The sequence below is a fragment of the Colletotrichum aenigma genome (assembly GCF_013390185.1).
Source record: "Colletotrichum aenigma strain Cg56 chromosome Unknown KSG_Cg56_contig02, whole genome shotgun sequence".
Classification (NCBI taxonomy): Eukaryota; Fungi; Ascomycota; class Sordariomycetes; order Glomerellales; family Glomerellaceae; genus Colletotrichum; species Colletotrichum aenigma.
The window spans coordinates 3,666,490-3,681,645 of record NW_023500908.1 but is presented as its reverse complement, the minus strand read 5'-3'; the positions used below and the strand labels follow the sequence as shown (position 1 = coordinate 3,681,645).

Here is a 15,156-nt window from a genome sequence, read left to right as displayed (position 1 = left end):
CCCATAATCGACTAATCCGACACAATGCACTTCGCATACCCTCCACGAAAGAGTTCTAATCCGCCACCCTTCAGGGCGAGATCGTCGAGGATACCACCGATTCTTCGAAGGAGCAGGACAAAGGTCATCGCCGTCGGTGCACTCGCATTCCTTGGCTTCATCTACCTTCTCTCCGGAGCCTTCAAGACCAGCAGCGCGCCCCGCGCACCATCGGGCAACCCCCCTGTGGTGATTGTCACGAATCTGGACGAGACGACGTACGAAAAGAACTACCTGGCGAGCATTCGTGATAACAGAAAACAGTATGCGGACTTGCATGGTATGTTTGAAAACATAATTCCTGAGGTAGTACACCCACTGATGGTCCCCGCGCAGGCTACGAAGTGATGTTCACGAAGGTTGGCGACTACGATCTCAAAGGTTCCCCGGCGTCATGGAACAAAGTTGTGTCTCTGAGGCACGCGATCACGAAGTATCCCGAGGCGAGCTGGTTCTGGTATCTTGACCAGGATTCGTACATCATGAATACCCAATCTCTAGAGAGGCTTTTTCTAAAGGCGGACAAGATTGAGAGTTTGATGATCAAGGACCACCCGGTCGTGCCCCCCGACAGCATCATCAAGACGTTCCCTCACTTGAAGGGCAACGACATCGACTTCGTCCTGACGCAAGACAGAGAGGGTCTGTCTGCGGGGAGCTTCTTCGTCCGGAACGGAGAGTGGGCGAAGTTTTTCATTGACACGTGGTTCGACCCTCTATACCGGTCTTACAATTTTCAGAAGGCTGAGGGACACGCTTTGGTAAGTTGCTTATACCTGCGTCGCAAGTGGTCATCGTACTGACAAGTAGTTACAGGAACACATTGTTCAATGGCACCCGACTATTCTTTCTCGACTAGCGATTGTACCTCAGAAGACGTTCAATTCATACAATAGATACGACAAGGGCGAGATGTTCGTGGACGGCGATCTTGTCGTGCGCGCCGCCGGCTGCACCAAGTCTGGAGACCGAGCTTGCGACAAGGAACTTGAGACATACAACACAAAGTGGCATGCTGCGTTTAAAGCATAAACCGAAAGAAAAAACGGGAAAAGGGGTCTAGGCATGGAAGAACTCCAGGCGTTTTCGTTCCGGGAAGCATGAACTCGACATTTTTGAAGTGTACAAGACGGAAGAGGGCGTTTACTATGGGCTGCGGAGCTTTTATTTTCCACGAGGCATATTTATTGGGGATTACTTGACTGAGAGGCTTGGGGGCTTCGGAGGCTCGCCCGGTTGCATGAGCCAGTTCATGTTGCGATGTCATGTTTTCCATTTTGGTTTCTCTGTTTCAGATGACGACTCGCTGATGACCGGAGGCTCGAGTCTTGCTGTGTGTTATATATCATGTTGATAGATGTTGTTGGCAAGCCTGCCGAGGCGCGGATGCTAATACGGACTTTATCCCCACGTTGAAGCGGCTGGGCATCCTTCAAGAGCGGTGATCTTGGGCGGATCTGGACGAAAGTCCCCACCGAGGCTTGCTCGAACAGCCTTGCGAACAGTGACATGCCTCGACAGTACGAGTTGGACAGGGAAGGTTGAGTGGGATCGAGCCAATCAGAGAAAGGCCATTAACAGGTTGAGGTCTTGATCTAGCTGCAAGGTTGGCATACGCTAAGATCGAGAGGACCCGGGCTGCGCGCATGGGATCCGCTTGGATCTCTCAGACGTGGATGGCGATGTGACGTGGTCATGGCGAAGGACGGACTTTTTTTTTTGAGTCGAGCCTCTCCACCAACGAGTCCTCGGATGCACTCGCTTAATCACTAGGTCAAAAATCTGAAGGAGGGTTGTCACTCTTGCATGATCGGCACTTCTCATGCACTTACAATGAGTTCGAGGCGGACGCCTACATGCCGTTGTGTCAAACGCCACGGTTGATAAGCGGCAGTCGCATTCGGGGACTGTGAACCCCGGTTGACGGGCGTCCGCGGACCCGGTGCCCCGCCGCGATGGGCCCGTCCCTCCGGCCTGCCCGCGCGCACCGGTTCGTGGTGTCTCTGACGGATAACGGTTGTTGTATCACTTTCCCCAGAGACATCCCAGCGCGTTGAGAAATAGGGAGGGCGCATCTTTCGGCAACGAGGGGTAGTGAGGGGTAGAGTTGCAGGCGATCTCGACAAAAAGTCATGCAGGCATCGGATAGACTGCCCAATCGGCCGAGTTTCGCAGGTGTTCGGCTCGTGTTGGCCATTGTGACGTATCTGATAAGATGGCAGGCAGGCAGGCAGCGCGGTGATGAATGCCCCGTTCGGGATGGAGGTGGTGTTCATCGTCGGCCGCGGTCCACTTTCCCATTGCTGCCATTCCGTCGATACCTAACGTTGCAGTCTATGGTCTTTGGAAGTGCGGGCCCAAGTTCGCTCTCCCATTCCGAGGTTCCATTGCCTTGGGTTTGCGGTGTTCAAGTCGTAGGCGACTTGCCTGAAGGAGTGATACCGCCACTATTACGCAGTAAGAACGGCCAGCGGACGCGGACGCCGTAGAAAGCAGGGCCCCTCTGGCCTGTCACGGCGCATGTGATTGCCCGGATGGCGGCAATAAACCCCCAGACCTGGGAAAAGAAGGGGGCGACCCAGCTGTGCCTCAGCTGCAGCAACAGGGGTTTTCGCGCTAAGAAATAATCAAGAAGACGCCATGCCCCACGATTTTTTCTGGACTCGAGGGCTGGGATTCACGGTGTTGGGTGTTCTACGCCGCGTTCTAGGTCACTTTGGGTGCGCCGGCGTAGCGGAGGTGATGCACATCTTTTGCAGTCGTGTTGCTTAAACATCCGGCCCTCCTCCTGCTGTTCCTCCTCCTTACTCCTCAATTCCCACCTACTAATTACGTCTCCAATTCTTTTTTTGCGCCCTTCCCCATTCGTCGTCCGTTCTTTTCTCCGTTTATATATAACCGGGTTTCGCATCCACCCCCATAGGCCTTGGCTGTTCCCGCCCCCGTTCCCGTTCCATTCGTCGTCGTCACTCGTCGCGAACATCGAGTCTCTCCACTGCGCCGAGCTTCAAGCAACAGGTGGTCAACATGCCCGGCAGCTCCCGTATTCCCGCCAGCTTGCGCGAGAGCTTGCAACACGTCAAGCGCACCAGACAAGCCAATCCGCTGCTGGTCCTGAACCTCGACTTGTAAGCCGCCAATTCCTTCTGATCTGTGTTCCTGCCGCGCGATTCGTCGTTGCCGGCAGATCATGTCAGCCGAGGCTAACCACGGAACTCCCGCTTTCTTCGGTCTGCAGGCTGCGCAACATCATTTTCTTCCTCTTCGTCTGGCGATGGACGCGCAAAACTTTCCTCAAGCTCAAGGGCCGCGGCCTGATCGGCAGCATCGTCGAGCTGTACATTGACATCCGCCGCGTCCTCTACGGCTACTTCCTGCGCGCTCCCGGCGTGCGCGGCCAGGTCCAGAAGCAGGTCAACGAGACCATGGCGAAGCTGCAGAGCAAGATGATCCCCAAGGACCTGACCCGATACCTCACACTCCCCAAGGAAGGCATGTCAGACGAGGACATCAAGAAGGAGCTGGATGCACTGGCGAACCTGGACCACACGAGATGGGAGGATGGATACGTCTCGGGTGCCGTCTACCACGGCGAGGACGAGCTTCTGAAGCTGCAAACCGAGGCTTTTGGCAAGTTCACGGTTGCGAACCCGATTCATCCGGACGTCTTCCCTGGCGTGAGGAAGATGGAAGCCGAGGTCGTTTCTATGGTCCTGGCCATGTTCAACGCTCCTCCCGGCGCTGCCGGTGCTACCACCAGCGGTGGTACTGACAGTATCCTCTCGGCATGCTTGAGCGCGCGCCAAAGAGGCTATCACGAGAAGGGTATCACAGAGCCTGAAATGTACGTCCCTCTCCAGACTCTGCCTTGACGCCCGCACTGACACACGGCAGGATTCTGCCCGAGACCGCACACACTGCCTTCCGCAAGGCCGGCGACTACTTCAAGATCAAGATTCACTACGTTGCATGCCCAGCGCCCAATTACCAGGTCGACGTCCGCGCTGTTTCCCGTCTGATCAACAGCAACACGATCCTTCTGGTTGGCTCTGCCCCGAACTTCCCCCACGGTATCATCGATGACATCAGCACTCTGTCCAAACTTGCCTTCAAGAAGAAGCTGTGCTTGCACGTCGACTGCTGTCTGGGTTCCTTCATGGTGCCGTTCCTGGACAAGGCCGGTTTCGAGACTGAGCTGTTTGACTTCCGTCTGAAGGGTGTCACCAGCATTAGCTGCGACACCCACAAGTATGGTTTCGCTCCCAAGGGCAACTCGACTGTCCTGTACAGGTCGGGTGAACTCCGCAAGTACCAATACTACGTTTCACCGGATTGGTCTGGCGGCGTCTACGGTTCCCCTGGTATGGCGGGCTCGCGTCCAGGTGCCCTGATTGCCGGTTGCTGGGCCAGTTTGATGAAAGTCGGTGAGGCTGGTTACGTCGACGCTTGTGTCAAGATCGTCGGTACGGCCAAGAAGATCGTGGAGAAGATCCGCGAGACCCCGGTGCTGGACAACGAGCTCGAGATCCTCGGCAAGCCCCTCGTGTCCGTCGTCGCCTTCACCGCCAAGAACCTCAACGTTTACGATATTGCCGACGGCATGTCTGAGAAGGGGTGGCACCTGAACGCCCTGCAAAACCCTCCTGCTATCCATGTCGCTGTTACCTTGCCCATCACCAAGGTTTACGAGAAGCTTCTTACTGATCTGGAGGCCGTCGTGGAGGCCGAGAAGGAGAAGGAGAGAGTGCGCGCGGTTGAGGGCAAGGGTGTAAAGGGTAAGGCGGTCGGCGACTCGGCGGCTCTCTACGGAGTTGCTGGATCTCTGCCCAACAAGAGTGTGGTTGTTGACTTAGCCAATGGCTTTTTGGATTTGTTGTACAAAGCATAAGGGAATGGGACTGGTGTAAGTGCATTAGATGGCGAGCATTGATATCGGTCAGGAGTTAAAGCTCCAGTGACATAATTGGGTGACAAATCTTTCATCGGCATCATACCAGCTTCACCGATGTTGCACTATTACTTTGCACTTTTGATCTGAAGGAAGCTCATCGATGAGGAGGAAGTGGCTCACGTGGCCGCTTAAACTTGACTTGTTGCTTGGACAGTACCGGGTATCCCCACCGGTTCGAGCCACGAGACCGGAGGCGATCACTTAGTCCCGGTTCCTCGACATCAACCAGTCGGGATGCCAAGAGGGCAGCTGGCATGTCTCATAAGGGCCGCTCCGATGGCGCCTCCGACAGCGACGGCGCGTGCCACGGTCCCAACAAACCTTGAAGCGAGATCGGGCCCGGGACAGGGGAAAGCCACGCCGAACAGGCGAACCATCATTTCGGTGGGCGCCTTACCGGCACACCCGGAAAGGTGACGGGCCAATGACTGCCGGGATCCTGCATGATATCATCTTTGTCCCTCTGCAAATCCCATGTGGCACGCCCACCACCATCGAAGCTGAGGTGTTGCTCCAAACTGCATCTCAACTCAGGGCTTGCTGTCTTATCGGACGCTGCGGTGGCACGTCGCCAACTTCAAAGGAACATGAGAGATGAGATACGCTGACCTGACTACCGGCCCACACTGCCGGCCAGCAAACATGCATGTCTCCTGACTTTTTTGTTGTCTGACGCAGCTGGATATTCCAGGACTGAAGCAGCAGACTGGGCGCACCGTTCGAGCAGCTCGAAACAGGAGTGAGGAGATGGGCAAAGTTAGTTCGTCTCAACAGAGGCCACCCACCCTCCCCGGCTGTCCCTTTCTGGCCTCAAAATCGGGAAAACGCTCCATCGCGTCCTCGGGAGCGCCCCTTCGGGGGAAAGGGAGTCATTACATATACTTATATATTTATGTTACCTTTTAAGGTATTTAAAACTAACTATAGGTATATCTATGAACTATATTTAATATATAATTAACCCTATATATTTATAAATATTTAATATTATTAAACTTCTACTATAACCTATTCCCTCTATAATAATATACTTTAGATTTCTATTATAAGTAATAAACTTATTAAATTTATTTTTTATTCCATATTTTTATATTTTTATTAAAATATAGCTTAAATTACATATACTTTATATATTTCTCTAATAGGAATTATTAAGTTATTTAATATTATTTTATATCTAAAAATATAAAAATAGATTTTTATAGTTAAATAATTATATATTTACTATTATTATATTATCAAGTTTAAATTAAATTCTTTAAAAAATATGACATAAAACTTATTTGAAATTTATATAGTATTATCTAGATTTAACTAAAATATTTTAATAATTTCTAATAACTTTTAAATTATTTTTATAAAGAATATTTAATAATATTAACTCTCTAATCTCTTTCTAAAAAATACATATATTTATATGTAGTTTAAATTATTACTTTAGAAGTTAGTATTAAAACAATAAAATTAAAAATAGTTTTTTCTATTAAATTAACTTTTTTAAGTTTATATAATCTATTAGAAAATATAGAGGTATAAAAATGTATTATTATAAAAGTACTTTAAGTTTTATTATTATTATATCTACTTATTTCTTTAAGTTTAATTTTCTATTTTAAGAGACTTTTAATAAAATAGAGTTATATACGTAGATTAAATGTGTTTATTAGGTAATTAACTATACTAGATATTTAACTGGATATATAAGGAAAAAAAAAGAAGAAAAAAAAAGAAAAAAAAGAAAAAAGGAAGAAGATAAAAAAGCGTCCTCGGGAGAAGCCTCCTCCCGAGAAACCCGGCTTGCGGGGGGGGGGACGCATACCAAGCCATTCTTCAATTCCACCGCTCTGGGCGGCACCGTCGAATTGGCTGATGGCCCCGCGTACGTCCTCAAAAAGTGTAATTTTGCTGCCCAATCAGACAAGGATCGGCTGAGTTGGAGAGCGAGAGAGGGACGACCAGCCGGTCCCACGGCAATGTCGAAGAAGTGAAGAAAAGAAGGCAACTCCTGTGTGGCGTTCTACGCCCGGCTACTTTGTGCGAGCCGACGAAGAAACACCAACACAGCCTGCTTTGCTGCATGGCCATGGCTGAGGTATCTGTGAGGGGTCGAACACCACATTTGCTGACGTTTTCTTGAAAATGCAGTTTTCCGCAACGGCAATTTGCAACCCATGCCTTGTGTGTCCCTCCCTTCCCCCCGGCCGCTGTGATCGTCTCCCCTCATTAATACATATACACATATCGTGTACGCCTCTTATCAAGCCCACCTGACGCGAGGGGTGGCGGTGGTGGGTGGTGTATAGATGTCATGGCCTAATTAGGGACAGCCGTACTCGGTGTTGCATTCTTGACCGAGAGAGGCATGGGCTTATAACTACACCCAACGTTTATCTCGTTTCCGGGTTTCCCTCTCTCCGTCTTTTGTTTGTCTGCTTGTCGCAAATTGTGCCTTTTCTCGTTGGTGCCTTGAGAAAACTGCCGCAGCCGCTTTCTGCTGCCCTCTGTCGCCTCAACAATCCAATCATTGTTTCATGCCCGTTTGTCTCGCACAATGATCTAGGTACAGTCCCGGGAGTTCGCATCAAGTCTGCATACGACGTATCAACTAGAGGCAAGTCATGACCAGCAACGCGCCAGCAGGGGAGGCGGTCCGGCCGAGACTGGACACCAACACCAACTGGGCCCTGCCGCGGGACCAGCACCCCGACGACCCGGAGTCCGAGGAGCTCTCGCCGCTATCTCCTGGACGGGAGCCGGCAGAGTACACTTGGGGAGAACAAAAAGAGGGCCATGGACCCGGCGAGGGGGATGCTCGACCGGCAGCAGCCATCAACATCAACATACCGTCTCCTCTCATGTCAAGGACACGTGAGAGTATGGGCAGCATGTCGTCCGATATGATGGAGGAGTTGAGAAAGATTATCAAGGAAGAGGGTGAGTCTCTCTTGTCGTCGATTGCCGTTTCAGTCTTGCTAATAGGCGGTATAGTTCAAGCAGCCCAGGTGGTGCATCTCAAGAACAGCGAGACTGGAACCCCTATCGACGCATTCCGGTTCCCGCCCCTATCCAACCAGAACCCCGTCTTCACGCCGGCGTATCCCAGCCCGCCCCCATCAGTGGTCGACACGATCAATTCCAAAATCTCGTCTCCAAGGGAGCGAAGCCCGGAAGTCATCGGCGCGAAGGTGAACCCGGCTCCTCATCTCGCACCTCCCCCGGCCTACGTGCCGCCGTCGGTGTCTGAGCCCGAGGCGACACCGCCCATCAGTCCTCAGCAGAGGGCTGTTCGCTTCAGAAACCGTGGGCCACCGGTGATTCACTGCCAAACTCGCATCGAGCCGGAGGCTGTGTCCCCGACTGCCCCTAGTCCGGGTCGGGTTGAGTTGAGCAGTGTAGACAAGGCTTGGGGTGTCTTGTTTGATTTGGAGGGGTATGGTACTCAACGGCTGAACTCTGTACTCAGGGGCTTGGCAAGCTATATGGTACTGTTAAAAGGTGCTCACAATAGGAGTTGGCAGTTACTGACAACCTTCAGATTGCAGATTTCAGCCCTCCTGAAACTCTTGTCGTTACCCCTGAGAAGATGCTGTGCCTGTACACGAAGTACAAGATAGAACCCGAGAGATTCCAATACGAAGGTAAGAACCTCTTCAACAAGACCATCACCTCTCTAATACGTCGCAGACATCTTCCGCTCCCGCTCAAAAGATGCCCTCGAAAGAATCGAATACCTCTACCAAGACTTGGACTGCCAATACCACCTCGTCCAAAGCACAGCAAATCCTAAATCCAAGCCTAACGTACCTGCCCTTACACCCATCGGCTTCGCAAAGTGGATGGTCAGCAACATCCTCGCCTATCCCGACACCGAAGCTCGCCGCCTCCACGCCATCATGTCCTCCCTCCCCATCAACGCAGACGGACCCCTGGTAGACGGCAAAGCAGAGAGGCTTCCGAAGCAATTATCCAGACACCTTTTTCCCGAGCATCACGACAAAAAGACCCGCTCGATCCTCGACGAGGCCATGCTGGACTGCCTGGAAGACGCCGCGCCCCCTCTCCCGTCCATCCCCCGCTCGAGGCCGAGCCCCTCCGACAACAGGCCCGCCGAGGCAAACATCCACTCCCGGCGCTCATTCGACGACAGAAAACGTCCCAACCTGATGGCGCAGCAGCGCTCGAGGACGTACGACAGGGGCACAAACCCCCAGCCCGCACGGCTCCCCCGGGCCAACTCGGACGCGGGCGCCTCCGTGCCCAGACACCGAGACCTGTCCCCGCCGCCGATGGGACGACACTCTGGTAGCAGCTCCTCGCAGCGCCGTCGCAGCCCGCCGCCCGTCAACCGGTACAGCGCATCGCTCCCCGCGATCTCACAGGTGCCGTCGTCGTCGTCCTCGCACTTTTCCTCCTCGCTCTCCTCAGATGTCAGGGGCGGCGAGGGGAACTACGGCGTTTACTCTGGCAGGGATAAGGGCGATGATAGGGATGAATCGCCGAGGTCGCCTGAGCTCGGGAGGAGAAGCATCGGAGGGGACCGGGGACCGACATGGGAGGATATGTACAGTCGCTCGGGGCGGGGATCACTCGATGCAAGCTCTTCGCGTTCGTTCCGTTGATTGAAGCGTTCGTCTTACAATTTGGAATTGAGAAGGGTATCTTGGGCGGTTATGATTGATGACTTTGATGGCTAACGCATTTTCATTTCCGTTTTGGATCGTTTTGTTTATGCCGTTTCATTGCCTTGCTGTCATTCGCGGGTTTGTATTTGGGAAAGGGTCCGCGTTGTTGGAAAATTATCGGTGGGATGATGTCCTTTCTCGATTGGGGATAGGTCCTGTCAAAGTGAAAAGTTATTTCGTCTCTCGGACCATTCGCCGAACCGCATCGCTCAAGTTGACTTTTGACTAGTTGACATCTTGTCACGATACACTTCGCCGAGGCATTGGCCTGTCCATTTTCTGATTTGTCCGTTGCGCGTCCAAGTTGTAAGGGGCCGAGTGCGTTTATCGGAGGATGCCGCAGTGAGGCTTCGACCTTCCCTCCGGTCTGTCCCACCGGTCCTCCTCCTGGTGGGAACTGAAATATGGAGTTTTCTTTTGTTTGACTAGTGCTTCAGCTAATTATGGTATTTTGTCGTCGTGGGCAGAATCAGTGTACCTCAAGGTTTGCGGCTGGTGATATTAATCATCTCGGGATCCCACTTCACGGGCCTGGTAGAAGGGTTACGTTTGCTCAGGAATAGCTGTCGAATGGCCAGAAAGCAGCAATGCATTGGCTCTCGTACGCGGTTCTTATTCTGTTGGCGGGCGTCACACCAGTTCTCTGCGTGGAACCAGCAACATCTCCGCCTTCGCCCACTAAGACGCAAACCTCTTCCAATTTTACCGTACCTCTCACAGCCTACAACGCTGAGGTAGAAGAGACTGGGGTGCCAAAAGCCTCATTACCGACACTGGAGACTACAACAAGCGCTGGGAACGATCACTGGGGATTCTACCTTTTCAGGACGACATACGACGATAACAATCTTTGGGACCGATACGTGGAGTACATCCGCAAAAGAGCCAATGAGAGCATCGATGAATATGATGAAGGCCATGAATGGCATCCTCATTTTCGTCTCTTTGTCATCGAGGGTACTGACTTGAGGGGCGCCTCGATTGAGCATGTTAGAACACGATTTGCGACATGGCGCGACCGACCCAATGTCAGGGCTCACGGTGTTTACTCAGATATCGCCCCGAGCAAGTACTTTGACGAATATGTTCTCTCCAGGTTTCCGCTGTATGCGGATGCGGAGTGCCTGGAGTCGTTCCGCGTCTACACTCAGCTGAAGAACGGGTCGCGAGAGCAGGCGGAGCACAAGGTCTTGGTGAAGGCGATGAATGTTGAGGGCAGCGACAGCTATGTGCTCAAGTGGAAGAGGGATTATTGGAGGAACCCGGATTATCGGTGGATGCTTGTGAGTTGTGAGGAGCTGGTGCAGTATTGGGATATCATGTCGTCGAGTTGGGGTGGCTGGCATGAGCAGTATATGAAGTTTAACGCCGGGGAGAAGAGGAGGCCTTGGGAGCCGTTGATTCAGCATGATGAGTTGTAGCCTTCGTGAATTTTACTGGTCTCATTCCTGATTGTAGTCTTGATGCGGCGCGATAAGTCCTCAAATGATCGCAACGGAGAAAATGAAGGTTGCTGTACGCTGACCCTTGTCAGGCAGATGAGGATTTCGAGCCACATTGGTAGCATGAATGCTGGCTGAGTTGCTGATTAGGTATTGCAGGGTGTGGGGTGCCCCATAATTCGCATGCGCCGGCCGCCCGAACGGCGTGGGGCCGGTGGTGGGGCCGGTCACGACGTGCAAGTGACAGTGAGCACTACGGGAACGAATACCGGCTCTTCATGTATCAACTGACCGCATTCATCAAATTTTACTTTCTAAGTTAGGTTGGACTAATCTTCCCCTTGCCCCAAGGTTTTCTTTAAACTTTCTAACTGACTCAATGTGTTCACAGACCCACCTTGACATACGTCAAGCTTGAGGTTTCGAATCATGGTTCATTACTTTTCTCATTCATCCTCTCCCACAACTATTGACCCTCACTACAATTACATGATTGTTATCTTACATCTCATATATCTCGGTTGAATAAGGGTTCAAAGAACGTCAGAACTCAGATGTTTCGAACATTCCATTATACACGAGCCGTGGCGTCCTTCTGCTTCTCCTGCTCGAAAGTATTCTTATGATACTGAACCGCATTATTGTGCGGAACAGCAGGGGGACCCACATCTTGCCTGAAGATGTGCCGCTTCCAAAAGTAGAAGAACTGCGCTAGTCCGTAGCGCGCGAACTTTCTTGTCGGTACACTGAATACAGCATCCAGCTCCTCGAGAGTCTTACCCTTGGTTTCAGGGAGAAAGAAAAGAACAAGGAAGAATCCAATGATATTCCAGCAAGCATACCAACTGAAAGCCCCCTGAGGGGTGAAGGCTGTCTGCAAAGAGGGCCAAGTAACAGCCAGAACGAAGTTGAAGAACCATGTCGTAGCTGTTGCCAGAGACATTCCAAGAGGACGAATGTACAGTGGATACGATTCTGCCGAAACGGTGAACGGGACAGGACCAAGTCCTGGAGAGTATACCATGCCGAATAGGTAGATGCCGGTTGCGATGCAGGCGACGCGTGCCGGGTTTGTCTCTATGAAGAACGAGAAGCCGGTGAAGAACAGGCACAACGCCATCAGAGGGAAGGTACTTAGAAGCAGATTCCTTCTCCCGAATGTATCGATAGTATAGAAGGCCGGAATCGCGAATACGGCGTTGATGATACCGAAGCCCAGAGATGCTGAGAGCGCACTCAACTCTGAGAACGAAGCAGATAGAAAGATCTCAGTGCTGTAGTATGCTTTGAAAGAGTCAGTCTTATGCTGAACTTATTTTTAAATGCGAGATTTTGTTTCGTAAAGGAACTGTGTCCGGGAAAGGCTTGGTTCGTTCAACAAAGGCGTGGTGAGCAGCCGAAGCTATCAACATGACCCCCACAAAACCCCGCAACGCAAAACAGCCCTAGAAAATCGAAACAAAATCGTAATAAATCAATAAAAATAGTTTTGGGTTCAGCAACACATAAATAATATGTTTATAATAAAATAAAGACTTACCAACGACATTTACCCCACAAAATTGCTGCATGAACATAACGATTTGCGACGCCGTCATGGCGTTTCTATTGCGTATTCGGGTGAATAGTTCGAGAATACGGTTAGACTTTCCAATGACTTGTGTTTCTTTCTCCGCTTCAAGTAGGGCGTTGGCGTAAAAGAGATCTCTGGCGGCCTGGACCTTTTCGAATCTGAGCTGGCACATTGATTTGTATGCGTCAACGTGGCGGTCCTTTGAGATGTACCATCGGGGAGATTCCGGGATGAGGTAGCAACACGCGCAAACAATAACTGCTGGGACCCCAGCTGAACCCATCATCAACCTCCAGTTGAGTCCGGTAATGCCGCTGCGGTCTGGGACATAGTATAAGGCCAAGTCGGCGCCGTAACCTCCGGCAATTCCCACGGCCGTAAAAAGCTGCCATTGCATGGCTGACTTATGAGTTAGCCCTTATTTACATTATGGCAACTTAGTTTCATAAGTTCGAATACTTACTGAGTGCCCCCCTGATTGACTTTGGAGCTGTCTCGGCGGCAAAGATGGGCGTGGTCGCCGACTTCGGTCCGATGCCTAAACCAAGGAGAAAACGTGCGATGAACATGGTGTACCAGGAATTGGCGAAGGCTTGACCGAAGCAAGTGACTGCGCTGATGGCACATGAGATGAATACGGTTCCTCGACGTCCGAAAGCCTTGTTCATGGGCTCTGTAAGCCAACAGCCGATTAAGGCACAGCAAAGGTACGGCCTAATATCCAATGTCAGATGGGTCTTCCTCCAAGCGAGCCGAAAAGGCACTCACGCTGAGTTCACGAGACCGAGTAGCCAGGTATCCCGCTCAGTCTCGCCCCCGATTCCAAACTGCTTCTTATAGAAAGACTGAGCCCCGTTGACGACCGTCTCGTCCATGCCCTGAACGACGGCACAGAAAGAGCAGACTGTGTTAAGTATAAGTCAGGAAGCAGCAAGCGAGAGACAAACTGTTGGGAAGCCAAGAAACTTCTCGTGATAAATGGGTTATACTTACTCGCAACAACAGCGTAAAGCATCTTCGGGTTACGCCATTTGTGTGTAGTCTCTCCGTCAAGAACAGCCCGCTCTTGGGCCGTCAGCTCTCTCATCGTGTCGTACTTGCTCATATTTCCAGCGATCATGGCGCCAAGGCGGAACGCTCTCACGTCCGCCTCGTCTGTGATGCCATGCTTCTCGCAATATTCTTCACCCATGCGACCGAGTTGCTCAGGAGTAAAGCCACCAATAGGATTCTCCAGCTTTTGAGAAGCCTCTAGCCGTTTCTGTTCTTCCTTATCAACGGCCGTAGCCTCGGAGGCTCTTCCGGGGTGATCCATGTGAGTGAACTCAGCCTCGGACCGGTCCGAGGATGGCCGGTCACCGATCTTCTCTCGCTTCGGGTCCGAAGCCATATCGGAGACGAGAGCGGGGTGTTCACGGGAGAAGGTTGGGACTCGCACTCTGATATGTTGGGGATGCGATGCCAAGCGAGAACGATTTATGGATAAGCTGGGCAACACCAATAGTTATCGAGATGATTTGATGTGAGGAGAAAAAGGATTGATATTCCAAGAGAGCCAAGTACGCCTCCCGCCTTGGGGATTGCTTGGCCTCTTAAGTATTCACACGCTGCCAAGAAGTCTATTTCATAGGAGCAACCATGTAAAAGGCACCTGGCAGAGACTTTCCTGTCTAACTACGAACGAAGACGGCGCCAATGGAATGGAAAGCTAACACGGTAGTGCTTGTGGATGGTCTGGGGAAGAGGAGGGACGATCGATCGCGGGGGTGGGACAGAACTCCCAGGAATGACTGCTTCAGACTGGCCGGAGACGAGATAGACTGGGGTTCAGTCGACAGGGAGCCCGGCAGGCTGCGTTTGAAGGATTTTGAACGACGTCATTGCTCTGTCAATTGATATTTGCAGTTATTCAGAGGTCCATGTGGGGGGTTTGCGGCGCATTCAGATCACTCGGGTATTCTTACCAACTCACTTACACACAGCTCTGACAGGGTCACCCAAGCATCAATCCCCGGCGCCTGGATGACCACCAACAGGGACCACCATTCAAGCATTCACCAAGACGGGTCCAGACCCTTGCATATTCAACGTCATCTCCACCAGCCGCCTTCACCTCCATCCCGACACAACGACATTCAGACCAACACTTACAACCAAACAATATGCTTTTCTGACCGAACCGATGTCGATCATACCCATGTTTTCTTCCGAACCCTTACATGGAAGGATTTGGACGACGACACAATCACGCTCATCATCCCCTGCAACTTCAACGAACCCCGGCTCGCTTACCCCTCCTCCAACCCTCCCCGAAAGCCATCCAATAAGCGACCTCACGGCAAGATGCGCAGTGCCATCATCGGACCATCTCTGGCGTCACATGGAAGGGGCTCTTCACATGGGTCCAAGGCACGCCCAGAGAAGTCAAGAGTTGCCTGCCGTCTTGTCGCAGTGCCCAGAAAGCGCTAA

General features: G+C 51.7%; 5 protein-coding genes across 5 annotated transcripts; 4 read left to right on the top strand and 1 right to left on the bottom strand.

The window, feature by feature from the left end:
• Positions 1 to 24: 24 nt before the first annotated feature.
• CGCA056_v003051 (putative alpha-1,2-galactosyltransferase) lies at positions 25 to 1,071 on the top strand (the record flags this gene model as incomplete). Its single annotated transcript, XM_037318308.1, has 3 exons — positions 25 to 319; positions 376 to 800; positions 856 to 1,071. 3 exons carry the CDS (start codon positions 25 to 27, stop codon positions 1,069 to 1,071), a joined length of 936 nt encoding a protein of 311 aa, XP_037183657.1.
• A 1,995-nt stretch (positions 1,072 to 3,066) lies between these two features.
• DPL1 (Sphingosine-1-phosphate lyase) lies at positions 3,067 to 4,927 on the top strand (the record flags this gene model as incomplete). Its single annotated transcript, XM_037318307.1, has 3 exons — positions 3,067 to 3,167; positions 3,278 to 3,883; positions 3,934 to 4,927. The coding sequence occupies 3 exons, from the start codon at positions 3,067 to 3,069 to the stop codon at positions 4,925 to 4,927; spliced, it is 1,701 nt and encodes a 566-aa protein (XP_037183658.1).
• Positions 4,928 to 7,608: 2,681 nt separating this feature from the next.
• CGCA056_v003049 (uncharacterized protein) lies at positions 7,609 to 9,609 on the top strand (the record flags this gene model as incomplete). The annotated part of the gene is made up of 4 exons (XM_037318306.1): positions 7,609 to 7,924; positions 7,979 to 8,472; positions 8,526 to 8,628; positions 8,675 to 9,609. 4 exons carry the CDS (start codon positions 7,609 to 7,611, stop codon positions 9,607 to 9,609), a joined length of 1,848 nt encoding a protein of 615 aa, XP_037182713.1.
• A 650-nt stretch (positions 9,610 to 10,259) lies between these two features.
• CGCA056_v003048 (uncharacterized protein) lies at positions 10,260 to 11,093 on the top strand (the record flags this gene model as incomplete). The annotated part of the gene is made up of 1 exon (XM_037318305.1): positions 10,260 to 11,093. The coding sequence occupies one exon, from the start codon at positions 10,260 to 10,262 to the stop codon at positions 11,091 to 11,093; it is 834 nt and encodes a 277-aa protein (XP_037182712.1).
• A 592-nt stretch (positions 11,094 to 11,685) lies between these two features.
• On the bottom strand, positions 11,686 to 14,077 carry ywtG-0 (putative metabolite transport protein YwtG; the record flags this gene model as incomplete). Its single annotated transcript, XM_037318304.1, has 5 exons — positions 11,686 to 12,398; positions 12,655 to 13,086; positions 13,151 to 13,401; positions 13,456 to 13,591; positions 13,681 to 14,077. 5 exons carry the CDS (start codon positions 14,075 to 14,077, stop codon positions 11,686 to 11,688), a joined length of 1,929 nt encoding a protein of 642 aa, XP_037182715.1.
• Positions 14,078 to 15,156: the final 1,079 nt, after the last annotated feature.